General features: G+C 35.9%; 1 protein-coding gene across 1 annotated transcript in view; it reads left to right on the forward strand.

Annotated features, from left to right (window-relative positions):
- Positions 1 to 2,862: 2,862 nt before the first annotated feature.
- The window catches only part of ADGRL4 (adhesion G protein-coupled receptor L4), a 225,375-nt gene continuing 209,495 nt past the window's right edge, over positions 2,863 to 18,742 (forward strand). Inside the window, exons 1-2 of the mRNA XM_007946485.2 lie at positions 2,863 to 2,884; positions 4,305 to 4,454. Coding sequence (XP_007944676.1) covers positions 2,863 to 2,884; positions 4,305 to 4,454 — 172 coding nt within the window. The remainder of the gene's footprint in view (positions 2,885 to 4,304; positions 4,455 to 18,742) is intronic.

Here is an 18,742-nt window from a genome sequence, read left to right on the forward strand (position 1 = left end):
ATCACTACAGAAGTAGGATTGCCCAACCTTCCTTCTGAGGAGTGGCTGGTGGGTTTGAACCGCCAGCCTCCTGGTTAGCAGTCAAGTGGCTTAGGCACTATGCTACCAGAGCTCCTTTGTAGTGATACTGCCCCTGAAACCCAAGGAGGGGTCGCTATGAGTCGGGCCCGACTTGACAGCACATAACAACAACAACAATAACAACAATGAGAAGTAAACTAATTTTTAAATGATTTTCAAAATAGGTACTTTTTTAGTTCATAACTTATATCAGAAAATAATATTTCCATATTTATACCTTTTGAAGTTAGTTTCTGTGTATATACATTGAGATTCAACTTCAGTACCATAAACATATTCCATAATTTTGTATAAATTTGAACTCTGTCATCGAGTTGATTCTGACTTGTTAAGACCCCTATAAAGTTTCCAAGGCTGTAAATCTTTATGAAAGTAGATCACCCTATCTTCCTCCCCTGAAGCACCTGGTGGGTTTGAACCCCTGACTTTCTGGTTAGCAGCCAAATGCCTTACCCATTGTGCCACCAGAGCCCTGTTTCACATAGAGTCAGATTATTAGAGCACTTTGAATGTAATATTATAAAACAAAGCTCATCACTTTTTTTTTTTTCCCTTCTAAGTCACTCCCCGCCCTCTTTCCTCTTTTTGTGACTGGTCCAATCTTCTTCTGCTGGCATGACTGGGAAACCTCTGCACTCTCTTTTTCTCACACATACCTCTCAACCTTATCAGACGAAGCAGATATCAATTTGTCTTTATCTAATCCTTTCTGAAATCTGTCCCTTTCTCCCCACTTCAAATACTCCTACCCTTGTTCAGGCATTTGTAGTCTACTTCCTGTGCTATTCTGAGTTCCCTACCTCTGCTATCTCCTTAAAATCCATCATTCAGACTGCTGCCTGAGTTTTTCTAATAAATCATGGTCTAGTTAAAAAAAACAAAAGAAGAAAAACAAGACTTTAAAGAAAAACAGTTACAACAATTATCAACAGAGTGAAGTCCTCAACTTCTTTCTCATGGCATATAAGGCACTGGGCCCACCTGTTCAGACTCCCTGAACAGAAATATCTGGTGACTCCTCATTCTTGCAAGGTGATAGAGAGGGTGACTCATAAATAAAATAGCCTGCGTTTGAATGAAAGTCAGTCACTTAGACTAGCTTTGTGACTCTGTGCAAGTCACACGACATCTCCCTTCATTTATCTCATCCATGGTAGCACCATTCTTAAGAACTTTGTGGCAAGAATTAAATTAAGCTAGAAGGAGCTCTAGTGGTGTAGAGGTTAAGGCACTTGACCACTAACCAAAAAGCCGGTAGTTTAAACCCACCAGCCGCTTTGCAGAAGAAAGATGGGGTGATCTGCTTCCTTAAAGATTTATAGCCTTTGAAACCCAAAGAGTGTCACTATGAGTTAGAATCCACTCAATGGCACTGAGTTTGGTTTGAGTTAGAAAAGGTAGAGGAGTGGAGAGTCAGGGCTATGTGTCTATACATAAACATTTGTATAATTGTGACTGACACTAGTTTTATTGTTGCCCTTCTAGTTGAGACGTTGTTTGGAGGCCAAGGGTCATGGTTTCTTTATATCTATGAGGGTGTTTTCTCTACATAACATAAACTTTCCATAGATGTTTGTTAAATTAAATGGAATAGATATGGAATATGAACAAGGTGCATCTCTGTCTATTTAATGATAAAATGGTTTGTGTTGATAGCACCAACACCAGTCATTTAATTTCTTTAATTCAACTTTATTGAGGTATAATTTACATGCAATGAAATGCACCACCTTCCAAGGAGTTTCAACAAACGCATATATCCACATAATTACTGTACCTATCAAGGTACAGAAGGTTCCCATCACCTCACAATTTTTCTTTATGCTTATCTTCTGTCAACCCAAGTCCCACTGTAACCTCAGGCAACCACTGATCTGCTTTCTGTCACAGATTAGTTTTGCCTGATAGTTATTTTTAATTTCTAAGCTAGAATTGTCCCAATGTTCTAATCTGACTAGCCTGTTTTTATACAATCAATTTATATAGAGGAACATTGAAAAGAAAAACTACATGTTTTGAGGACAAGGCTACAGTGGGGTGGATTTTAGCTGAAAATGGAAAAAAGCATTGTTTTGCTTCCATAGCTGTTAATTTTTGAAACTTGTTTTTGTTGTTTGTTGGCTTTTCGGATAGTCACTTTAAGCACAATCCAAACTAAAGATAATAGAGAACTGATCTTAATGTATAGTCTGAAATCCTGAATATCAGCAAGGTGAGGATTTAGTACTGGCAATGGCTCATTTAGTACTGGCAATGGACCTGAGTCTCCTGTCAACTTTTTGGCCTATTGTTCTTTATGGAAAGTTATTAGTGAACAAAAGAAATGTGTGTTCTGGAATTTCAGTTGCAGAAGAGAACCCCTAAAACCTATTTAACTCTGGGTGCTCTCTCAGCAGGAACACTCCATGGGGCTATAGAGGCTTTGCTTCCTCCAAGAAAGCTTTGGCAGTGGCACTCTACACTCTGGGGTCCGTGCCTGGAGGCACAATGATTCCCAAGAGGGTCTGCAATAGTCCTGGAGTTGGTGGTCCAAGAGGCAAGAAGCAGAGCCCAGCCCATAGCTTCTTCCCGGGGGAAGGTGCCAGAGACGGACATGGCCAGTAGACTCAGGGCTTGACACATACAGTCACACAAAGAAGGCCGGAAAGTGTCCAGAGGAAGCCGGCGCGTCACAGGGGATGGAGTTGGGTCCCTGCCGCCCCCGCCCTGCCGCGTCTCCTGCACACTGTCCCGCACAGCCCGCCGAGCTCACCTCCGCCTCAAGCTACTTGGCCGCCGCCAATGAAACTCCTCCCGCTTCTAGGTGAGTGCTTAGGGCCACAGGTCCCCTGAGTTTGTGGAGGGGCCCGGCTATTTGTAGGGAAGAAATTTTTACAAGGTGCAATTTACTTGCCAAGTGGATTTGGCAAACCCTCCAAGTAGAAGAGGAGTCCTTCACAGGATGTTTTTCTACTAGGCCTTTCAACTCAGAGGCTTCAGGGCAAAGGGACTAAGTTAACTTTTTTATTCCTTCTGCTAAAGTTAACAAGATCCCGAAAGTCTCAGACTTTGACCTTTCCTCTGATCTTCCCCCAAGAAACATGCGAAATCCAAAGCATAAACACCTATGGGAGGCTTCCTGGCATTCTAAGGAATTGCCAGCTCAGGCTTTGGGTACATTTAAAATACCATTTTGATGTTCTTGTGAAGGAAGATAATAAATCAAATCTTTGAAGGCAAATTAATTCTGGTTTAGACAGCCTATACTGTCTTATGTGAGGCTGGGATTTAGAATCGAATGCTTAAGAATCTCTTGGTACCAGATAAGGACAATTCATCTCAGATGACTGTTTTCAGAACAATAACTATCATGATTCATAACTGTCCGTCCACAAGCAGGCTTCCTTCAGAAGGTCTGGAGCAACAATAAAAAGAGAACGTCCTAGGCCTTTTCCTTATCTTATCCTAACAGTCCATAAAATACCATTTCCAACTTTTATTTTCAGTAACTCTGAAGTTAAGTCTTCTCTTTTATGCTTCTTTTTTGCTGATCATATTTGTGTTGTATTCTATTTCATGAAGATCAGTCTTTGACCATCATGTTGAATTTTGTTTTAATTTCCCCTCATGGAAGAAAAAGGAAAATAAATTTTATTCTTGAAAAAACTGTATTAAAGCCAATCATGATAACACAGCAAAAATAATAATATTTATTCCCATGAATGTTAAGGTTGTTTCTCTTCATTTTAAAATATGGCAAATTTGAATTTGAGTACTCAATTTTCTTTGATTTCTGCACAAAATGACTCCTAGAGAGGGAAGATTGCTTTATAGTGATGCAAAATTATCTGTAAAAGTATCTCACCTCAGGCTGAAGGGCTTTTTTGATTTCTGTGGTGCAAAGATCTCAGAATGTTGTTTTCATTATACAGTGGGGTTGTTTACTACTTTTTAGCTTAGTTGAGATTTACTTGATAAGTTTGAAATTGATGAAAAACCTTAATTCGTTTGTTTACCTGCTCTTGTGCTGTTATTTAGCTAAAGATTCCTTTGGGTACATTCACATAACCCATTTATCTAAATGGAAAGAAAAAAGACTATATTAAAATTTTTAGCAGAAAATGATTCTAAAAGGCCATCAGTAGTACTGCTGACAGAGAGCTATTATATACTTGTGCTTTAACTCAAAAACGGGTTGAGTGTTTTCTCCTTTTTGAAAAGATGTTTTTCTCTCTTTCATTTAGTGGGCTTTTCCACTTTGCTCAATTGTACCCATACTCAAAGTTGCACCAAGACACCTTGTCTCCCAAATGCAAAATGCGAAGTACATAATGGAGTTGAAGCCTGCTATTGCAACATGGGATTTTCAGGAAATGGTGTCACTATTTGTAAAGGTAAACAATCTTTAACACTTCATTAGAATTTATTATAAAAAAATTAATTTTGAGGTTAAAGTTGAGCAATTAATTCATTTTATGTTATACTGTTTGATTTCATGATACTGAAAAAAAAATTTAAATTAACTAAATAGTAAGTGTGAACTTCCCATGTCAAATTTATACTTGACTGTTGATTCTTCATGACTCCACACTCTATTTTATTTTTGGTGTGAATGTTGAAGACTGAAGTAAGGAACAACTAAAGCTGAAAAACTTTAAATTGTAGAAAGCAGACTCATTAACTTTGGGAACATAAGCACAGAGGTTCTTGAAGACCAGGCTCTATAGGTAGGTTTCACCTTCAGATACCTTCTTTAGTACCGGGCCCCCTATCTGTGAGGATAGTAAGGGATTTGGAGATTTTATGTTGCAAACCCTGGATGTAGGAAATGGCTAGAGAGATAGAGACCAAGAGGAGAAAAAGATTCCAAAAGGCATTATTTTCTGAAAAACGTAGATCTTATTTAAAGAACATTAGGATATGTAGCCTAGAGGGAGAATGCTAGAATGGATCTTTGTTGGGTACAGTTGAACTCATTGGTTTGATGAACAGACCTACATTTGGTAATCTGTTTAAAGATATTTCTTGTCTGTAGTTTCCACCAGGACCACTCCTTTCTTCCTTCCAAACCTCACTAAATCTCTTTTACTCTCTCTTTTCATTTTTAGCAGAAGCTGGTTTTAGTTGGGTTAATAGACCAACATTTTATGTAGCAGAGAGAAAAGAAAAGTTCCAAGACAGATAAATTAGTTTTAAAATATAATTAAATGGAAAGTTCAAACTAGAACTGTGTGATATTATACTCCTAAATGTATTTAAGACAACATAGACTTTTTCCAATTAAACCAGGATATTGTACATTGTTAATATTGCATGTGTTTGCCTGTAGCAGACACAACTTTTATCTCATGATTCAATTTGATAGGCTCTTAAAAAAGATTAAGCATGCAGCATATAGTAAGACCAACCCCCATCATAATTAGTCTAATGTTTAAAAAATGTAGAGCAAAGCTACAGCTGTTTAATGATGCATTAGATCAGGCATTTCTGCTTGTACATACAGCCAGAGTTTATAATATACTATTCTACAGACATTACTTTATTCTCTCCATAAATAATGTTAGATTTTATTGTGTATTTAATTGAATGATATTATGGCAAGTTGATAGTTACTTGACCTTCAAAATGTTGCATCCTACATATTAGTGTGCTTTACTGCTAATCATTATAAATTGTACCATAGTATTTCCTAAGCAGCTTTTGCCTTTTTGTTATTTACATACTTTTCAACTGTCATAATTACCATCATTAACATCAATATTTTTCACATTTGAGCCATCAGTAATGAACCAATTTATACTAATATTTTTAATGATTTCTTTTAAAACACATCTTCCATTTTCCAATGCACTTTTCTTTCCCTCTGCTGCCCAAGTCAATAGTCAGCTAAAGAGCAAAAAATATTTTCCTTTGTAAAAAGAAATGCTTCAAGGTCTTTTGATCTGCAATTTCTTTTCATACAGAACACAATTTGCAATGAGAATTTTTTTTAATTTTCAATTTCATGCTTATGTTAACTTAAAAGCCCTTCCTATTTTAAAAAATATATTACATATATATATGTTTTAATGTTTACCATCTGAAGTTTATAATGGCCCCTTAGAATTGTTCGAGCAATGACTTTCATCTTTCTCACTTTTTATTAATATCCTGGCAGATATTGACATCATATTTTTCAATATATATATGTTTAATATGCTAGTTAGACTTAAACTTAAATCACTTTATCTTCAACCACAAAGTATGCTAGGTGGTATTTTTGGTTTGAAAACCCTTTTGTTGGCTTTTTTATCTCTAGAAATTCCTCATTTTTTCCCATCTTTTTCTAAGATTGGTGTTGGGTCAAGAAATGATTGGATAGGAGTTGTGCTACAGAACATGCCTACTGCTTGACACACAGAAGTTGTTTTCTTTTGGCAACTTCATCCTTATCACCATCAGCAGGGTCGTACCAGTAAAGTTTATGGTAATAGCCCAATAACACTACATGTACCCTGTTTCAAGTGTTAATTTTGAACAGGTTGTTTGGAATTTGGACTACATAATCCCATAGAAATAGGTTTTAATAATAGTGAATTCCTTTAATTCAGTTATATTTTTATTGAGCACATATTTTTTGAGTACCTTCATTATCATCATCATCATCATCACCACGATTGCCATCAGAATAGCTAACATCTACTGTATACTGAGTCCAAAATATTGACTAACACCCATCCTTCATGTACTATTATTATCCCTACTTTATCTATGAGGAAATGGAGTGTTATCAGATTAGGTGAGCAGCTCCAGTGATACAATAAATATGGATGACATCCAAGATTTGAACCCACACCTATCTAAAACCTTTGGTAAGTGAATACTGAAATGTCCTTTGATGAAATGATAAATAAGAAATTGGTCTTGATTTCTGTGAAACCTTGTTTATGGAGTTGCATAAACAACTGCAGGTAAGTTTTCCAAGTAGAGGTGATGTTTAAGCTGAACATTTAAGAATAAATAGAATTTATCAAGAGTGAATTGCCAAATTAAAAGTCAATTAAAAGGAATCAACAGTAACAAAGACCCAGAGGTTGAATAGGGAGTTCCTGGGTAATGAAAGAGATTTTCTCCTAAGTCTGTTTTTAATTTGAATTTGTAGGTAAATCACAACAGATACATATGCCAGAGATTTAAATGTTTGTCTTAGTATATAATATCTATTTTAGCTTTCTGTGGATAAAACACCTTAGAAATACTTCCAAATACACTAAAGCATCTTAAACATAATAATAAAACCCAAAACCAAACTCATTGCCATCTAGTCAATTCTGACTCATAGTGACTTCCATTGGGTTTTTGAGGTGGGAAAACTCTGCAGAAGTACTTGTCCCATCTTCCTTCCATGGAGCAGCTGGTGGGTTTGGACCACCAATCTTCTGGTTAGCAGTGAAATGCCTGCACCACCAAAGCTCCTTCAAACATTATAATCCAAAAACCAAAACCCAACTCACTGTCATCGAGTCAGATCCAACCCCTTGGGTTTCTGAGACAGTATCACTACAGAAGTTTGCCCATCCTTCTTTCCAAGGAGTGGCTGGTGGGTTTGAACTGCCAGCCTTCTGGTTAGCAGTCAAATGCCTTAGGCACTAAGCCACCAGAGCTCCCATATCCATATAATGGAATATTATCACAGCCAAGTTTAAGTTGAAGCTGAAGAAAATGAAAACAAGTGCTTGAAAGCCAAAATGTGACCTTAATTATATCCCACCTGAATTTAGAGACCATCTGAAGAACAGATGTGATGCATAAGACACTAATAACTGAAGACCTGACGAGTTGTGGGATGACATCAAGGACATCATACATGAAGAAACCAAAAGGTCATTAAAAAGACAGGAGAGGAAGAAAATACCAAAAGGGGTGTCAGAAGAGACTCTGAAACTTGCTCTTGAATGGAAAATAGCTAAAGTGAATGGAAGATATTACAAGATAAAAGAGCTGAACAGAAGATTTCAAAGGGCAGCTTGAGAAGACAGTAAAGTATTATAATGAAATGGGCTAAGACCTAGAGTTAGAAAACCAAAAGTGAAGAACACACTAGATACTTTTCTGGATGAAAGAACTTAAGAAAAAATTCAAGCTTCAAGTTGCAATATTGAAGAATTTTATGGATAAAATATTGAATGAAGCAGGAAGTATCAATAGAAGATTGAAAAGGAGTACACAGATTCACTGTACCAAAAAGAATTGGTCAATGTACTACTATTTCAGGAGGTAGCATATGATCAAGAACCAATGGTATTGTTGAAAGAAGTCAAAGCCACATTGAAGGAACTGGCAAAAATTAAGGCTTCAAGAATTGATCAAGTACCCATTAAGAGGTTTCAATGAAGTGATGCAGCATAGCAAGTGCTTCCTTGTTTTGCCAAGATATTTGAAATATAGCTATTTGGCCAATAGACAGGAAAAGATGAATATTTGTGATTTCAACAGAAAGTGGAAATTATTTTACAGTATCACATGCAACTAAAATCTTGCTAAAGTTAATTCAAAAATGGTTGCAGCAGCATATTGACAGGGAACTTCCAGAAAATCAAACTAGATTTGGAAGAGGATATGGAAGGAAGGATATCATTGATGATGCCAGGTGGATCTTGGCTGAAAGTAAATAAGACCAGAAAGATGTTTACCTGTGTTTCATTGACTAAGCAAAGTCATTTGACTATGTGAATCATAGCAAATTATGGTTAACATAGCAAATAACTGAAATTCCAGAACCCTTAATTGTGCTCATGAAGAACCTGTACATAGAAGAAGAGTCTGTCATTCTAACAGAACAAGGGGATACTGCAGCATTTAAAATCAAGAATGTGTGCATCAGGATTGTATCCTTTCACCATTTATTCAATCTACATGCTGAACAAATAATCTGAGAAACTGAATTATATGAAGAAGAACATGACATCAGGATTGGAGGAAGACTCATTAACAGCCTGCCATATGCAGGTGACATAACCTTGCTTCGTGAAAGTGAAGAGGCTTGAAGCACTCACTGATATAGAACAAAGATTAAAGTGTTCAGTATAGATTACACCTCTACATAAAGAAAACAAAGTTCTCACAACTGGACCAATAAGCAACATCATGATAAATGGAGAAAATATTGAAGTCATTAAGGATTTAATTTTACTTAAATCTACAATCAACACCCATGGAAGCAGCAGTCAAGAAATCAGATGTTGTATTGCACTGGGGAAATCTGCTTCAAAAGACCTGTATAAAGTGTTCAGAAGCAAAGATGTCATTTTGAAGACTAAGGTGTAACTGACCCAAGCCAGAGCATTTTCAGTCTCCTCATATGCATGTGAAAGCTGGACAATGAATAAGGGAGTCTGAAGAAGACTTAATGCCTCTGAATTATGCTGTTGGTGAAGAATACTGAATATATCATGGACTGCCAGAAGAATGAACAAATCTGTCCTGGAAGAAGTGCAAATGGAATGTTCTTTGGAAGGGAGAATGGCCAGACTTCATCAACTACTTTGGTCATGTTTTCAGAAGGGATCATTCCCTGGGGAAGGACATCATGCTTGGTAAAATCAGCTAAAAAGGGGAAGACACTCAACAGGACGGATTGACACAGTAGCTGAAGCCTTGGGCTCAAGTACAGCAAAAATTGTGGGGATGGTCCATGACTAGGCATTGTTTTGTTCTGCTGTACATAGGCTCACCATGAGTCAGGACCAACTTGATAGTACCTAACAACAGTGTTTGATACTGTACTGAAGAAAGAGAGAATCTGTGTGTGGGTGTATGTGTGTAGGTTTACAGTACTATGAAAAAAGAAAAATTAAAAAATAATTCTTAAAACTGTTTAAAAAAAACTCACTGCCATCTAGATGTTTCCAAATCATAGTGACCCCTCCTTGGGTTTTCAAGGCAGGGTCTCTACAGAAGTAGATTGCCCAGTCTTCCTTCTGAGGAGTGGCTGGCGGATTTGAACCTCCAGCCTTCTGGTTAGCAGTCAAATGACTTAGGTACTATGAGAAAAAAGAAAAAAGATCATGATTAAAGATTAATACTTCCTTTGTTTCATTGATGTCTTGCATATTGGAAAGGGTAATATGATGATAACCTTAATAATTAGCTAATGTGGGAGAAGATGTTGGAGCTATGGCTACTGTTGAAATTGATGAGGCTGTTGTTGGAGAGGATGGACCTTGTGCTGGGGAGTCAGGGTTTGAATCTGCTGCTGGTCAGGGGACGGTTTTCCACTGGAGTCAATTTCTTGAAGTGGCATCAAGGGAGGCTTTTCTTTATCTTGTCATAAATGGCCTTGTGGTAGTAAACTTTGGTGAAGCTCTCTATATTAGGATCTCATTCCACTCACTTTGCCATTCTTGCTTCAATGAGACAAAGGCTTCAGCCAACTCTTTCAACATAAACTTTTTCAGTTCTGGAGTCTTTAGGTCCCAGTCATCTTCTCAAATGCTATCATCTGCTGCTCTAATTCCGTAAGATCTTCATGGTTAATTTTTCAGCAAGGTAGTGAAGTAGCTCTGTGATATCATTTCCACTGATACCTAACTGCATCTGGTAATATCAACTATAGCTTGCCTTGTCTCAGTAATGTCATCAGCTCCAAACTCCTGGAGAGTATGTGTGAATTGAGGGTACAATATGTTCCACATTCCTTTCATTTTTAACTGCACCATTTAATCCCAAGACACAACAATATTTTTGATGGTATCATCTATATTATAATTCCTGCAGAACCCCCTTAAGCTCATCACCTTATGTTTGGTAGCCTTGATTAATGCAAGAAGATCTGCCATAAATAATAGAACTAAAAGGAGGCTGTGGCTCCCTGATCTATTGGTGGAAGTAACAATGTAGTTTTGGGGAATAAAAATATGAACCTTAACTTAGGGCAAAGGTAATCCAAAGTGCTTTTTTTCCCCAAAATTAAGCCAGCCTCATCTACATTAAATATTTAGTCTGACAAATAACCTCCTTTCTCAATATATATATATATTTTTTTCAACATTTCAGGAAAATCACTCATAGCACTTAACACTCATACTTGCTATTTCATCTTGCATTTTAATATTATGTAAATTTGCCCCACTTTAAACAATTGAACCAGCCCCTACTCACAACAAATTCTTCATCACAATCACCTACACTTGCTGCACATGCAGCTTTTAAATAATTGAAGACTCTTTTAGTAAGGCTAATAGACATATTGATCATCTAGCCAAATTATCTGTAGTGTTTCCATTTCAATAATTAAACCACTGCATTGCTTAGTAATTATATGTTCATGGGCAGAGCTTTTCACATACTCTGAGGAGCCCGTAGGCATGTTCAAGCCATCAACCTTCTCATTAGTAGTAGAGTGTTTAAATATTTGTACCACCAAGGAACTCCTACAATATGACTATTTCTGAAAATAATTTTTAGTGTAGTAGATTTTTTTTTTTAAAAGTTTTTAAAACAGTATTATGTTAATAGGAATTCATTTATTATTTTGACACCTTATTAAGGTTTTAATATGATGGTGACTGTTAACATGAATTTATTTATACACTTGTCTTTATGCTGATACTCAAGGACTTTGTAATGAAGGAGTTAGAGAAGTTCATGTAGAAATTTAAAAGTACATTTAAAAAATGTAAATTGTTGATGATATTTTACTCTAAAACTTAAGTTATTTTAGTTATTTAAACATACATTATCGTTGTTGCTCCTTATGCTTCTCAACCACACTTTCTGGTAACCCTATGCTGTGCATTTATAACAAATACAGAATTGAGAGACCTCCCTTCTCCTAGGTAATAGGGGAAGTATTAAACAAAGGAGGCAACTTTGAAAGAGTGTTGAGAGAACCTTTGTGTACATCTAAAAAAAAAACTACTGTTGCTTGCATTGGAGTAGACTGATCTATGAGAAGTGAGAATCAGAAAAATGAGCGAGGAGGGTGAAAGTGCATGTTTGGATGTGAAGATGCGTGGAAGAGATAGGAGATTTTTTTCCACTTCCTTCTACTGCATAAGGTGATTAATAGAGCTGCCTACTTGGTAGTTTGATGGAATCAGAATGGGTCAGAGAAAAACAATTGCTCAGGTGAAGATAGCAAGGGTCAGGAAAGCTATAATTGACAGTTTGTATGTATGTATAAATTTTTTTTCATAGCTTAGGATATGACTATTATGACACAACATCACAGACTTTCCACAAAATAATGAAGTCTCGGTGCCTACCCTCAGGGAGACAACTTTATGTTTAAAATGCAGTTTTCCATCAATATCTGTAACAATATATGTGATTGTGAAACTCAACTGACAGAGGTTATAGTACAGTACAGAACAGTAGGACACTGATACTGGTAGAGAAAACAATGTTTCCCAAGATGAAAATTAATATGGGAGAAGTATTTATTAAAATTTTCCACAAGCATGGTTATGCCTGGGTCAAAATACAAGTGCTGAGGATACGTGAATGCTTCTAAAATAGTTTTTTTTCTTTAGTAATAAAGAGGATGCTCATCAAAATATGAAAGCCAAAAGTCATTAGAACAGATACAAGGAATGCAAACTGTGTGTATATAAGTTGTATTTACATGCACATTGGTTAACACAATTAACTACATTGATTAAAATATATCCTACATATAACTGCAGTTTTACACATTTAATGAACTAATAATTTCCAAAATACAATATGAACAGAAAAAAATAACGATTCTTTGTGTCATATTTCCAATTTAACTATGATAGATATAAATTAAGGCAGAGATAGAGACAGATATGCCTTTTGACTTTTATGAGGTGTGACTATCAGGTACTATGAATGATTTTTAAAAACAAATGTTAGAATCAAATATGTTGAATACTGAGCATTTCTCACTCAGTGTCTTTGTTAGGCTCAATTATTACAATGGTGTTGTCAGTACTCCAGATTATATTATATATATATATATATATATATATATATATATGTATATATATATATATATATATATATCCCATTGGAAGGGAGAGTTTGAGAGTAGACTTAATTTTCAGAAGGATATAGGAAACACAGCAATCAAATCTAATAGGTAATGTGGATGACCAAGAGGCCAAAATGTGGGTTTTTTTTTTTTTCTTTTTTAACAGTGTGTAGTTATAAAGTACTATAAGATACTTTTTCTGACTAGCATGCAGTAAAGACAATTTTGAAAAGCTTTGGAAATATTTTAAGTAATTATAAATCACTGGAGTAAATGTACTAACTTTCAAGTTGTTAGTTCTCATTCAGATGCATATGTTGTGATATTGTTTAAAGGCAGGTGCATTATTTTCATGACTTCACACCCAAAACATAATCCTTTCTTCAAAAATCACCTAATGAAAGACATTGTTAACTTTTCTAATTCTAAAAATAACAAAGGTAAACTTAATACACAATTGAAATAAATTATCAGTGTATGGTAGTTTATTTGTAAACATTCTCATAATGCAATTATGCATGCAAATAGTATATAAAATAACCATTACAATGTAGTAAAATGCCATAAAATATATTAGTGCATTATGAGGAAGAGACTAAGCATTTTATTATATGATAAAACATAAATACCTGTAAAAGTGACTGAAAAAGGGAAAAAATTACTTAGTTGTTTTAGTACTTGCAAAATTCATTATTTTTTAATACTTGAAATCTACTAATGTTTTGAAAATTTAGAATAACACACCTAATTACTTAGCACTGCAACAGTACATTTCTGTAACTAAAAATGATGGTCCATCAATTTAGGTTTACCATCTCTTGTTAACTGAAATAGTCTAATAACTAAAGTTAGTTTATTCAATGAAAATCTGGAACAAATATGGAGAAATTTGAAGTTTATAAATTGTTTTCAAAGTATATACATATGAACAAGTTTTGTGAAGTTACATACCCAGAGTAGAGAGTGGATCAAAACTATCTGTCAGGTCCCTCTGGAGAGGCTATCTTTCACCAACAACAATATACAACCAAATAAACCCACTGCTATCAAGTCCATTCCACCTCTATCTTTCATAGCAGCTTCTAAATTTTACCCTGTGCTTGACGCTTTCAGATACGCATGTTTTGAAAACGTGTTTTTAGGTCTCATTAGGAAGTATCAGCTCTCCTGAAAGTTCTTCTGCAACTTTTCTTCTTCATTTACTTTTATTACATTTTTGTGATATTGAAACTCCAATGGACAGATTTCAGTTATAGCATGGGTCATCTTGCTTGCTTTCTCTCTCTTCTTCTTCTTCTTTTTTTAAATTCCAGTACTCAAAAATAAGGGAATCCTGATTTTTAAGTATACTTGATAATTGGAAATAAATATATCATGTATATCTTGATTCATACAAAATATATGTAACTAAAAGTCAAGGAGAATCTGAGGGATACAAACAATTAAAAGCCCAAGCACTGGCTGAAAGAAGGTTTGAATTCACTCAGGGGTACCTCAAAAGACAGAACTGGAGATCTGCTTCTGAAAGGTCATGCCTTTGAAAACCATGTACAGGAGTTCTACTTTGCACACATAGTGTTGCTGTGAGTAAGAACTAACTTAATGGCAACTAACAGCAGCATCAACAGTAAATCCATGGTATGTGAAAATCAAATAGGATTTTTAATACTCCAGAGTAACTTCCCATGTAAATGGATATTATTACAAACTTGGAAAAAATTGAACTGTGTTATACTTCTATCTAGTCATATATGAGATTTTTGTAAAGTTAAGATGCATACTTCCTTTGGGTCTCCTAAAAAATGTAGCCTATTTAATACTCACTAATCTAAATACTCCTGCATTTTATTGACTATGCAAAGGCATTCAACTACATGGATCGTAACAGATTATGGATAACATTTTGAAGAATAGGAATTCCAGAACATTTAATTGTGCTCATGAGGAACCTGTACATAGACCACAGAACAGTGGATACTGCATGGTTGAAAATCAGGAATGGTGTGAGTCAGAGTTCTATCCTTTCTCCATACATATTAAGTCTGTATGCTGAGCAAAAATCTTAGAAGCTGGACTATATGAAAAAGAACACAACATCAGGATTGAGATGCATTAACAACTTGTGATATGCAGATGACACAGCCTTATTTGCTGAAAGTGGACTTGAAGCACTTACTGATGAAGATAAAAGACTGCAATCTTTATGGATTATACCTCAACATAAAGAAAACAAAAAATCCTCACAACCAGACCAAGTGATATTATGAAAAATGGAGAAAAGTTTGAGTTGTTCAGCCTTTCATTTTACTTGGATACAGAATCCATCCTCATGCGAGCAGTAGGTAAGAAATCAAATGATCTATTGCATTGGGCAAATCTGTTGCAAAAGATCTCCTTAAGGGATAAAAAGCAAAGATGTCACCTTGAAGACTAGGGTGCATCTGACCCTAGTCTTTTCAGTAGTCTCATAAGCATGTGAAAGCTGGATGATGAATAAGGAAGACCAAAGAAGAATTGATACTTTAATTATGATGTTGATAAAGAATATTGAATATACCATAGATTACCAGAAGAATGAACAAATCTATCTTAAAAGAAGTACAGCTGGAAACTTAGAAATGATGTTGGCAAGACTTTGACTCAGTTCTTTTGGACATGTTATCGGGAGAGACAAGTCTGTGGAGAAGGATACTATGCTTGGTAGAGCAGAGAGTCAGCAGCAAAAGAGCAAGACCATCAAGGAAATTGTCTCTGTAACAGCAACAATGGGTTCAACCATAGCTATGATTATAAAGGAGTGTGACAAGTTTCATTCTGGTGAGTTGGAACTGACCTGATGGCTCCTAACAACAACAGTCTAAATTAACCCAAGACCTGTGTTCCAGGATGCATGTTTTCTGTCAGCTTCATCCAAATAAATGATATACTTTTGCCAACTTCATAAATATTTTCCTTGTACTAGAAATATGAACACATTTCTTTGTTCACAGAAGATTTAGGCACAAGAAAACAACATCCACCACAAATAATTAAGTGAAACTGCCTCAAAAATACCCATTCTAGAAGAATACAGAGTTCTTCAATGTAGAGTACATTATAGAAAGGGAAAAATAAAATATTAATCTATTACAAACACTTTCTGTAAGTTAATATTTTATTTTAAAAAGAAGAAGGAAAAAAGAGGTTATACCCATACGAAAGGAGCCCTGGTGGCAAAGTGGATAAAGTGTTCAACTGCTAACGAAAAGATGGATGGTTTGAACACCCCAGCAACTCAGTGGGAGAAAAGATATGACAGCCAGTTTCCCTAAAGATTTTCAGCCTTGGAAGCTGTATGGGGGTAGCTCTACTCTGTCTTATAGGGCAGTGGCATCACAAGGGGTTGGAGATGGATGGGAATGCATACTGAACCCTCTGACATGTCAGAGGAAATGACTTCAAAATTACCCCAAGGTCCACAGTAGCAGCAATGGTGATTAGGCAGGTATCACAGGTGCAGCACTGCCAAAGCAGTGGTTTCAGTAGGGTTGGTGGTAATTAAAGTGGTGTGTTAACTTGGCTTCACCATAATTTTGAGTAGCTTGGCATCTGGATGTAGTCATTCCCCATGAGGAGACTGAATGTGGTGTAATCACTTCCATGGTGGAATCTGCTATGTGCAGTTAGTCAGTTGAAGTCAGTGTTGTCTTTGGGTGTGGACTGCTTCCAGTATATAAGAACAGCATCCTGTATTTGGCTATTCATTATCTCCAGTTCCTGGGCTTGAACAAGTGGCCTTCTCTGTTGCCTGCTGATCTTGGGACTGTTCCGATTTACCTGCAAATCTTGGATTTGTCAGCCTCAGCAGCCAGCAGCTGCATGAGTCAGGAGAAGCCTCTATTGGGCTTGGAAGGCAGAGCTGAAATCGAAGGTCAAGGGGGCTCCACTATGCCCCTATAGCCAGCAATCTGAATTTAGACTTCTAGCATATTCTAAACTATAAGAGAATAAATTTCTGTTTGTTAAAGCCATCCACTTGTGATATTTTTGGTTATAGCAGTACTAGAGAACTAAGACACTCACTTAGTCCAGTAACTCATCACCCTCCCCAAGAACCTGCTAGTCAGTTATAGGTGAGTCAGTCACAACACCCACAGTTGAGTGGACACGAGGGTCTTTGCCTTGGCCATTGGGAGGGGGGAGGGTCTACGAGGAACCATGGTGACAGAGCTTGAAGGTGGGGCTTTGCTGGTTAGCCTTGCCCTCAAGAGTTGATATCAGGACTTACCACACTGGGTGACACCTATCCTAGTGATGCCATTATAGTGTCACTATGAGTTGAAATTCACTTGATGACAGCTTTTTTTTGTTTGTTTGTTTTTATTTTTTAGTGTCATAGGAAAGAAATCTACTTGGTGGTGCAATAGTTAATCATTCAACTGTTAACTAAAAGTTTGTGGTTCAAACCCACCAGTGACTCTGAAAGGGAAAAGACCTGGTGATCTGCTCCTTTAAAGATTACAAACTAGGAAACCCTATGGAGGCAGTTCTGTTCTGTCTTATAGGGTTTTTATGAGTTGAAATTAACTTGACAGCACACAAATGTCATATGAGTTTTGTTAATCAGCTTAACTTTTTTAAAAAACTGAAAACTTCTCTGATCTGACTTATCAATTTTCATTTTTGTAGACCTAAGTTTCTGAAATAGTTTTTCCAAATCACCCTGTCCTATGTATATCTCACAGTACAATTATATGAATAATGAGATAGAAACTAAGAAATATCTTTGTATCTTAAAGAAGAATTTTATGTGAACTTATGATTTAGGACTTCCCAAGTAACTTATAATGAGAGATCATGGAAATTTTCCTTCCAGTAAAAGCTTATTTTATTTTTAATCATTTTTATCACTATTATTAGATAGATTTGTTGCACATGTAGAATCAGAAAAGTACTATCAGATAACTAATAGTATACAGAATTAAATCAAAATGGTAAAAATGAAGATGCTCCTGTTGAATTCTAATGTCAATAATCAAAAAGAATTATTCAAATTCTGTGTTAAATAAATCCTGAATAAGATTTCACTTATACATAAGAAATACCATCCGACTTTATACTGTTAGAGTGTATTTTTCCCCAAGTGTAGAATACTGTATTTCAGTTTTTATTTCATGCAAGCATCAATCCATTAAGCTTACATATATATGAGTCATATAATCTGTGTTGATGGTAAGATCAATTACAATAAAAATTAGATATCGATTTTCTAGAATTAGTTTTTATTTTGCACATGAAATGATCGTGGTAGCTGTACCATGTCATAATTCCTGTTGGGACTTATCTTTAGGAGCTGGTAAAAATTGAAATTAAATCCAGTGGACTCTAAATGTGGGGTTTTCATACATTTTAGCTCTCTGTTGATTTTTTAAAAAATGACAGAAAGAAGAGCAAAGGGATAATGGAGATAGGAGCCCCCCAAACAAAACAAAACAAACACACTGCAGTCTAGTCAAATTCAACTCATAGCAACCCCTCCTTGGGTTTTCAAGGTGGTATCGTTACGGAAGTAGATTGCCCAACCTTCATTCTGAGGAGTGGCTGGTGGGTTTGAATAGCTAGCCTTCTGGTTAGCAGTCAAGTGCCTTAGGCATTACGCTACCAGATAGGACCCCATAACCACAAAATAACAACCTGTACTTTTTTTTGTTTTGTTTTGCTTCTTAT

Source organism: Orycteropus afer, unplaced genomic scaffold (assembly GCF_000298275.1).
Source record: "Orycteropus afer afer isolate SDZICR_OR568_19922 unplaced genomic scaffold, OryAfe1.0 scaffold00164, whole genome shotgun sequence".
Lineage (NCBI taxonomy): Eukaryota > Metazoa > Chordata > Mammalia > Tubulidentata > Orycteropodidae > Orycteropus > Orycteropus afer.